This window comes from Cydia splendana, chromosome Z, assembly GCF_910591565.1.
Source record: "Cydia splendana chromosome Z, ilCydSple1.2, whole genome shotgun sequence".
NCBI classification, from domain to species: domain Eukaryota; kingdom Metazoa; phylum Arthropoda; class Insecta; order Lepidoptera; family Tortricidae; genus Cydia; species Cydia splendana.
The window spans coordinates 17136450-17146428 of NC_085987.1; the positions used below are offsets into that span (position 1 = coordinate 17136450).

The 9979-nt window shown below is 42.2% G+C and overlaps 1 protein-coding gene across 1 annotated transcript; it reads right to left on the reverse strand.

Moving 5' to 3' along the window:
• LOC134804409 (mitochondrial DNA helicase) lies at positions 1-9520 on the reverse strand. The gene is made up of 9 exons (XM_063777440.1): positions 9162-9520; positions 8579-9079; positions 8301-8448; positions 7896-8052; positions 7646-7795; positions 7384-7572; positions 6658-6843; positions 1794-1880; positions 1-664 (listed from the first exon to the last, which is right to left on the reverse strand). Exons 1-9 carry the CDS (start codon positions 9421-9423, stop codon positions 383-385), a joined length of 1962 nt encoding a protein of 653 aa, XP_063633510.1. The 5' UTR covers positions 9424-9520; the 3' UTR covers positions 1-382.
• Positions 9521-9979: the final 459 nt, after the last annotated feature.

The following is a 9979-nucleotide window of genomic DNA, read 5'->3' on the forward strand; positions in this document are numbered from 1 at the left end:
ACATGACTTAATGTGTAAGGTGATAAACTGATAATATACGGCGGTTAAATAAATACTGTATTACTTGCTGTGGAGTGTGGAGTAAATATTGCCACTTATAGTTTGTTTAATGGAACCGTAAACCTACAAGACCGACAACAAAACGCACGCTTCGCTCACATAAAAAAAATCTATTAGTTCATGTGCCATCGTTAATTATTTTGATTATCAATATAGGTACTTACATTTCTAATTTGACAAAATGAATGGTGACTACACAGAAGAAGAATTCAATCAGGAATCATTTACTCCTCGCGCAATCCACGCGTGTGTTTATCATTGCCTCGGCACCTAGACGACCCTACAGTCAGATCGAGGAGAGTTAGAGAAGCCTGTCGGTGCACTATCGTGTCCTATTGAGGTTAAGAATGTCGCTCAAGTAGGAGTCGGCGGGCCGAAGGCGAGCGGGGCGGGCCGCTCCGCCTCGCGGCTCCACCGCTAACTCATCGAAGCACTGCTGGAGCAGTGCGTCGGGCTCGTCCGACTTGGCCTTGCTCTTCTTCTTGACCTGGTAGCTGAGCGCCTCCTTGTCGAACTCCAGCGGTACGATGCCAAGGTCGCCACTGTACCGATTTTTTGCGACTTGAAGGTATTTTTTGCCGCGCACTGCTGTTAAACGTTTGTCCTGAAAACACATAATAATTGAATCTAATTTTGACTGTGGCTTATATCAGGTAAATACCGAAATTATGGTAATTTCGTTCACAAATGTACCTAACTTTAGGGTAGGTACCAGATAAGACAAATTACAACCAAGACCTACATATTAAATGTACGATTGCATGTCCCTCACACCCCGGCTACATTGCGATTTTTCACCAACAGGGCAGGCAATAAATATTACCTAGATTGCTAACCAAGAAATAAAAAGCCATTTTTACCGTGATATTTAGGATATAGAGAGAGTCAGAATGGGTGCTTTTCACCAAATTTAAATACCACATTTATGGGTTTAATCGTAAACCCATACAAAGTAAACATGTATATTCACCAAAAATAATGGGGATCCGTTTAAGAAGTCCATATGGAGGTTTGGCCGACTTGGACGACCTGCCCCACAGAAAACATAAAATTTTCGCGTGAAATACATGTTCTTCTAGTTTTTCCTAATCAGAATACGATACCGAATATGCCCATAAACAGATTTCCACTATTTTTGTTACACATTGTATACTTGTGTTTTGTATAGTATTTCTTAAATTAACAATTTAGGTAAAAGGATCTTTATTTATGGAATCGGGAATTAAATATAACGGAAATTATATAGCAAATACCACATTTAGAACTAAAATTTTATTGCTAATCGTAAAAAGAAAAGTTATTGGAAAGTAAAAAGCCCTAGGGTATAAACTAGAGATGCAACGGATAGGTGTTTGGCCGGATACCGGATATTTGGCCTGACCATCGGTCGAATATTCTGTATCCGACCGGCGGAACTATACCTACATTTCAGTTTTTCAGGTGCGCATATGCAGGTTTTGACCTGTTTCTTATTCCAATTTTGTTTACTCCGAAATCAAGCAATGTTACTATCCGGTATCCGGCCGGATAGTAACCGACTATCCGGTGCATCTCTAGTATAAAAATATAACTTTCATCCCGCTTCATAGCTGATAAACAATCCACTTTTAGAGCATGAGAAATGAAAATGTAATATTGTGCTACTTGTGCCCTTGGCGGTGGCTGGGAACTTCCCAGCCATGGGATATGTTCCTGTTGGTATCTGGACAAGGGGACATGTGCCCTATACCTACCTGAATAATAAGAACATTGTCTGCCTCTTGAGACGCCTTGGCGCTACCAAATATTGAACTAGTAGAAAGATCTTCCGATTCCCGTTCCTGTAGGCAAAGTACATTAAAATAGAGATATTAATTATCTCCCAAATTATAATTTTGTTATTACTTAAGTTTGTGCTTGGAAATTAAGCGTAAATTAAAAGATGGAACACGAAAAAAAAGTTAAACTCTGTCTAACTAAATTAATAACTTATCATAATAATCTCCAAAATGGAGTTAAGAGCGCTCTTACAAGAAAAGTCGAAATAATGCAAAATTGATGATACTAGTCGACGAAATTCAGGACTTTGCGCTCATTATTAGAAACAATGAGTACTTGTTCCAGTAAAAGCGTCTTCTTATCTTTATAAATATCGTTGTAAATATTAGAAAAAGGACTTATTAAATTAGTAATGATTTTTTTTCTGATGGTCGTTTCCGAAAAACCCCGTGAAGCACTGAATGGCGAGCTCTTATTTGGAAATGTTGAGAATTTTACTCTGCTAAACCTGGCTATTTTGTATTACTAATACCCTGTACTTTAGGCATATCAAACTATATTTTTCCTACATACCTTTGAGAAAGAGAAAATCAAAGTAAAACGAACTCGATTATCTCTCCGAAACAAGTGTCAATTCCTACGAAAATCTACTTAATATCGAAGTCATTTTCATACTCAAGCAATCTGCAACGTTTGCTTATACTGTTGGTATACATTAGTGTTTATGAAATTCTACTATAATTTTTTGGCAATTTTTTGAAAACTACTCTATATTACCGATGACGCGCGCTGCGCCAGCTCAGTGCCGCGGCAGAGCTTGTAGAGGCAGGACGTGTGTCGGTCGGCTCCGCACATTTTCAACGGCGACGACGAGGTTTTTTATCATTGTGTGCGGCGGGCGCCGTGTAAAACGCTATACTGTGTGCGTGTAAACCGCAACGAGAGACTTTGATCCTAGCACTGTTTTTATAGTATTATAATTTATAATGGTACAGTTTAATAAACTACCGGACAGGATTAAAAATATTTGAAACGACCTGACATTCTATATGTATTTATTTGACTCAAGATAGTACTCAGGGTCTGATGATGGAGCCGGAAGGTGGTCACCGGTACCAATCAACCATGCAACTAAACCACTTCGTGTTTAGGCTCGTTTTATTCATCTCAACAAGATCTTTGACATAAGATAGTACTCAGGGTCTGATGATGGAGCCGGAAGGTGGTCACCGGTACCAATCAACCATGCAACTAAACCACTTCGTGTTTGGGCTCGTTTGATTCGGCTCAACAAGATCTTTGACTTAAGATAGTACTCAGGGTCTGATGATGGAGCCGGAAGGTGGTCACCAGTACCAATCAACAATGCAACTAAACCACTTCGTGTTTAGGCTCGTTTTATTCGTCTCAACAAGATCTTTGACTTAAGATAGTACTCAGGGTCTGATGATGGAGCCGGAAGGTGGTCACCGGTACCAATCAACCATGCAACTAAACCACTTCGTGTTTGGGCTCGTTTGATTCGTCTCAACAAGATCTTTGGCACAAGATGATACTCAGGGTCTGATGATGGAGCCGGAAGGTGGTCACCGGTACCAATCAACCATGCAACTAAACCACTTCGTGTTTAGGCTCGTTTGATTCGTCTCAACAAGATCTTTGACACAAGATAGTACTCAGGGTCTGATGATGGAGCCGGCAGGTGGTCACCGGTACCAATCAACCATGCCACTAAACCACTTCGTGTTTAGGCTCGTTTTATTCGTTTCTATAAGATCTTTGACACAAGATAGTACTCAGGGTCTGATGTTGGAGCTGGAAGGTGGTCACCGGTACCAATCAACCATGCAACTAAACCACTTCGTGTTTAGGCTCGTTTGACTCGTCTCAACAAGACCTTGGACACAAGATAGTACTCAGGATCTGATGATGGAACTGGAAGGTGGCCACGGGTACCAGTCTACCATGTAACTGAACCACTTCGTGTTTGGGCTCGTTTGATTTGTCGCAACAAGATCTTTGACACAAGGTAGTACTGAGGGTCTGATGATGGATCCGGAAGGTGGTGACCGGTACCAATCAACCATGCAACTAAACCACTTCGTGTTTGGCTTCGTTCGATTCGTCGCAACAAGATCTTTGACACAAGTTAGTACTCAGGGTCTGATGATGGAGCTGGACTGTGGCCACGGATACCAGTCTACCATGTAACTGAACCACTTCGTGTTTGGGCTCGTTTGATTTGTCGCAACAAGATCTTTGACACAAGGTAGTACTGAGGGTCTGATGATGGATCCGGAAGGTGGTCACCGGTACCAATCAACCATGCAACTAAACCACTTCGTGTTTGGCTTCGTTCGATTCGTCGCAACAAGATCTTTGACACAAGTTAGTTAGTAAGATGGAGCTGGACGGTGGCCACGGGTACCAGTCTACCATGTAACTGAACCACTTCGTGTTTGGGCTCGTTTGATTCGTCGCAATAAGATGTTTGACACAAGATACTACTCAGGGTCTGATGATGGAGCTGATGATGATAGACAGGTACCCGTCGCCACCTTCGCGCTCCATCATCAGACCCTGAGTACTACCTTGTGTCAAAGATCTTGTTGAGATGAATAAAACGTGCCTAAACACGCAGTGGTTTAGTTGCATGGTTGATTGGTACCGGTGACCACCTTCCGGCTCCAACATCAGACCCTGAGTACTATCTTGTGTCAAAGATCTTGTTGAAACGAATAAAACGAGCCTAAACACGAAGTGGTTCAGTTGCATGGTTGATTGGTACCGGTGACCACCTTCCAGCTCCATCATCAGACTCTGAGTATCACCTAGTGTCAAAGATCTTGTTGAGACGAATCAAACGATCCTAGACACGATGTGGTTTAGTTGCATGGTTGATTGGTAATGGTACCTTCCAGCTCCATCATCAGACCCTGAGTACTGTCTTGTGTCAAAGATCTTGTTGAGACGAATCAAACGAGCCCAAACACGAAGTTGTTTAGTTACATGATAGACTGGTACCCGTGGCCACCTTCCAGCTCCATCATCAGACCCTGTGTATCTTCAGTGTCAAAGATCTTGTTGAGACGAATCAAACGAGCCTAATCATGTTACTACATGGTTGATTGGTATCCGTGACCACCTTAATCATCATCAGATCCTCAGTACCAGTTCGTTTTTAGGGTTCCGTACCCAAAGGGTAAAACGGGACCCTATTACTAAGACTTCGCTGTCCGTCCGTCCGTCCGTCCGTCTGTCACCAGGCTGTATCTCACGAACCGTGATAGCTAGACAGTTGAAATTTTCACAGATGATGTATTTCTGTTGCCGCTATAACAACAAATACTAAAAACAGAATAAAATAAAGATTTAAATGGGGCTCCCATACAACAAACGTGATTTTTGACCAAAGTTAAGCAACGTCGGGAGTGGTCAGTACTTGGATGGGTGACCGTTTTTTTTTGTTTTTTTTTTTGTTTTTTTTTTTGCATTATGGTACGGAACCCTTCGTGCGCGAGTCCGACTCGCACTTGCCCGGTTTTTTAAACCCTCGTTGATACAAACTTTACAACCTATAGGTACCAAATGCAATGACGAAACATGTAAATAAGCGAGTAGGTACCTATAATTTCTTTCGAGTAATATACCTTCATAAGTACGAGTATGGGGCTATTCATAAATTACGTCGTTTCAAATGGGAGGAGTGGGGGGGGGGGGGGGTCTGGACATCGGATGATGGTAACATGACGTAGGAGGAAACAGATTCATCCGAAGCTTGATTTTTGGATGATTTGAGGGGTGGGGGGGTCAAAAATCGTCAAAAATAGATGACGTAATTTATGAACAGCCCCTATGTACATTTGCACTGCATTTAGTATTTTCGTACTTACCAAATAACAGTTTTAGAACTTTAAAAGTTAAGTACAGTTAGTGTTGTTATGGTTGATTTCAATATGCTTCGCGAAGGATCAAGAATGTTTAATCCATCATTGTAGTGCGAGTGTGGTAGAAGGGATCGGCATACTGAGCTCGCGCGGCCTGCCGCAGCGCGTAAAATACCTAAACTCGCTCAACGCCGAAATGTAATAGCGCTCTTAATCATATAGAATACCGGTGTCTTAGACAAAGTTATTTAATTTAAGTTCAGGAATGCACTCTTGAAATTTACGGAGTTATTTACGGAGGTATTTTCATCAGTTTATTAAGGTCTACTGTTTAGATATCCTTACAGAAAAAAAATCGAAAGGTGTAAGGTCTGGCCCTTTTGGAGGGTGAAGGACGTTACCTTTGCAAGAAATCAATTTGTTGGGAAATTTTTTTTTGACTGCCAGTAAACTCATGTTCGACATATGGCATGGAGCCCCATCTTGTTGCATAGATCTATGGCCTGTTGTTATATCCTTCAAATTCATGCAACTGGAACCAAAACTCTCACGTCATCTTCACGTATTCCACTGAATTTGCAGTACCTAACGTTATTTAATTTATTATTTTCAACTTAGGCACTATCTACACGAGTATAGGCCAAAGGTATGGCGCCATCTATTCGAGCATAAATGTTTCTTGATTTCCCGAGGGTTTTTTTTTCTTAAACTTTTTATATACTTGAACGGAGTTACACATATCTTCGGACTTAAATTACTATCCAGTTAAAGGGTATATACATATTTTAAATCATTTTTCCTATTCCAGGAAACCCCCTGTATAAATAATTATCGTATTCACTATCTTACACGATATTTACATAGGCAGTGATGAGTAGCGATTCATCTGAGCGGTAAAAAAGATTTCAGATCAGATGACCAGATGAGAGAGAGAAAAAAAGCTATGTGTCACCTTTCTGGGATGCATGACGAGCGTGACGTGCGTGTGTCGCGCGGTGGCGAAGGTGCGGAAGGCGGCCACGACGGCGTCCTGGCGCGCGTAGCGGTCGCCCTCGGTCTCGCCCAGGCCCAGCATGAACTGCACGTTGTCCACCACCACGTGGCTGATGTCGTGCATATAGCGAGCGTGCTCCACTGCCTAAGAAATAAACACCAAAAAATTAGGTTAGAACCCACAGATTAAAAATACTTCAATCCGTCAGGAACCAAACAAAAATCTGTACCTAGTTGGTGGTGTATGTTTCTTTGGATTTGGCGTATCAAAAGACTTTTTTTAAACGATTGCAACGTCATCTGCGTTGAGCTTTGCGCGTCTATTCCATTGACTTATATATTACTTAGTAATATGTATATATAATAAGACGGGCCTTACGGGCACTACCGAGTGGGCCAGTTCGTTGGTGCAAAATCTCGTTTGCACATGTTTGTTAGTGCACACATTTTCGCTGAGAAATTATATGAACGAGCCTGTCTTTACTAGTAAAATCTTTGGTCTATCCTATCCTCATTCGATTTGTCTATGACTGGCGAATATTGACTATGATTTCAGGCACAAGACTTTGTCAACATTTTATTATCCTTTGGTGATTTTTAGGTATATAAAATTAAAATTAAATTGTACAATTAAATATGCACTCTATTTTTATTGACACGCACATTAACTAAACACGTTACATACCTCCATAACGACCTTGATGGGCTGCTGGCCGTGGAAGGCTAGGTAGTAGATGGGCAGCTTCTGGAAGTCGTCAGCGAAGGTGGCGAAGCGGTCGAGGTTGTGCTCGAGCGGCACGCCCGCGAACTGCTGCAGCATGGTGCGCGCCAGCCGCGAGTTGCGGATCTCGAAGCTGCCCCACAATGTCGTCACCTGGAGGTAGGTAAGTAAGTGAGTATATATCGCGGAACCCTATAAAAGCTTTACGAGAATGACTTGTAGTTACCCCCTGCTGCGCTAGGTCGAGCGACATCTCCGCGCAGAGCGTGGTCTTGCCGCAGCCCGTGGGGCCGGTGAGCACGGTGAGCTCGCCGCGCCGGTGCCCGCCCAGCAGCCGCGTCAGCGCCGGAAACCGCCGCCACTTCACGCCGCGCACCTGGGTGCAAACACTACCGTTAATGATCTGGGGCTTGTTGAAAATATCTACATTAATACGACAACTTTAATGTGAAAGAAATGGGATAAAACAAATACACCTTGTCAATGTTGGAGAGCTCGGCATAGACATCGTCCCGGAGCGCGGCGAAGGTGGTGATGGCGCGGTGCGCTGCGGGCTTGGCGTCGGACACCAGCGCGCGCAGCGACAGTTGCGCCCGCGCCGCCTCCGATGCGGTCACGAGCCCGTCTGTCGGCCTGGCTCAAACATACTCTTATTGTGGATAATATACTGGCCTACTATACCACAACAAACAAATGGCATACTATATGGACGAATCATATCATGTACAGTTGATATAATTCATTAGAGTAGGATAACAATAGTAACAGTAGGATGTAGGAGTAAGATGCAAGCAAAATATTATGTGACCATTGTGAATTATTGTTGTACCTCTTGGGTTTTTTAAAGAACTAGGGCACCTTATGTTAGAGATGAGACTAACCTTACAAAACGGCACCTGTCTTCACCTAACTTGGTAGCAATATCCCGCATGTTCTCCCAATCTCCCCAAAGACACAGTTTTTGGTAGCCTTCAAGGACTGGAAGCAATGTTGGAGGCAGGCTACTGCTGTTCAACCATATATGCGTGCCTGTGTGTAAAAAGCATCACATACATCATAGTATATTATATTGCAGTTGTATATGGCAGTTGACTGATAAAAACATGGAAATAGCATGACTTATCAGAGGTACATGCATATGCAATGCAGTTGTACTTACCAGGCACCTTTTGAGAAGATAAATGCAAGATGTCATTAATGCTAGTAACTATTACTGCTTGATCACTCCGGCTCACTTTAGTAGGTCTGCACCAGAACAGGCCAGCGGAAGCTAAGCCATGAATTTCATCTTCCTCCTCCTTGCCTGCCTGCATTTTACGATAACCCACAACATTTTCCATAGAGTTTTTTAAAGGGAAATATAGTGTAGTCTGGTCTTGGGACACTCTGACATCTGACAAAACCTTACCGGCATTGCAGTTTGTTAAAGATGTAGTAAATTCAAACAAGTTCGATAAGTCCTCTAGTTGTGGTACAGTCAGGTCAGCTAAAGATGTCGTTTGACTAACGCGTTGTAGCCAGTCTTCCTGGAAACGAGCATTCTGTTGCAAGCACCGATCAATGTGCTCCCGCGTGGCCTGGGCCGTCTTACACTTCCGCACATGCTTCTCTAGCACGCTCCAGCTGCCGTGCACGTTACACGCGGGGCATAAAAAATATCCTAAAAGGGTAACATCGATTTACGAATATTAAATATCATGATTTAAAATATCTGTGATAAAACCTAGTTGCTATACACATACCAGTCGTCTTGTTAACGTATACTTTACTCTCGCCACACGTACTCTGCCCGGCACATAAAGTACATTTAGTTGTAAGAGACGTAAAGCCATCCTGTACAGGAAACCCTTTTTGCCTCAATAACTTTCGAATATCCGTCACAGTTATCTTGGGAATATCATTTAACTCAACACTATGAAATGTACGTTTTCCATGAGAATTATTAATAGCATTTGATATTGATTTTGAATAGCAGTAATTTATTATCCTACGAGAATTCAACATATTAAAGTAACAACAAGTTCAACTACTAGTCGAGGTTTACTTTGTAAAACGAATTTTGATCAAACCAAAACATGAAAACATAACCTAACCAATCTTCTTTGTTTATATGATGCTGTCATTACCTTGTCAAAATCGTACACAGATAATGCAGTAAAGCATAAGAGGTTGTCACATTAATCGATCCGATATCGGATACAACTATTCTCGATACAAAGTAGTATAGTCTGTCAAGCCGTTTCCGTCAGTAGAAAAAGCGGCAATATATTAAAAAAAAGTAGGTGCGAAGGGTTGTCATCCCATAGAAAACTTGAGTTTCGCGTCTTTTTCTACTGACAAAGTTCTTAAACCGTCTAGAGTCTGTTCGGAAAGAGAAGAGTCGTGGAATGTATTGGGCCCCATACATTCCACGACTCTTCTCTTGCCGCACAGACTCTATAAAATGTGCCATTTTATATTTTTTATACATTTGAAGGTTAGTCCAGTCGGCAACAATTTTTCGCCAGTCTGATTAAATTGTCTCATCAAATCAGATCCGCACCATCTGATTTGATGAGAC

Coding starts and splice junctions, on each gene's coding strand:
- LOC134804409 (XM_063777440.1), bottom strand. CDS start 9,423: ATGTTGAATTCTCGTAGGATAATAAATTACTGCTATTCAAAATCAATA. Junction 7,796..7,895: donor AGCTCTCCAACATTGACAAG/GTGTATTTGTTT, acceptor GTTTGCACCCAG/GTGCGCGGCGTGAAGTGGCG. Junction 7,573..7,645: donor TCGACCTAGCGCAGCAGGGG/GTAACTACAAGT, acceptor ACCTACCTCCAG/GTGACGACATTGTGGGGCAG.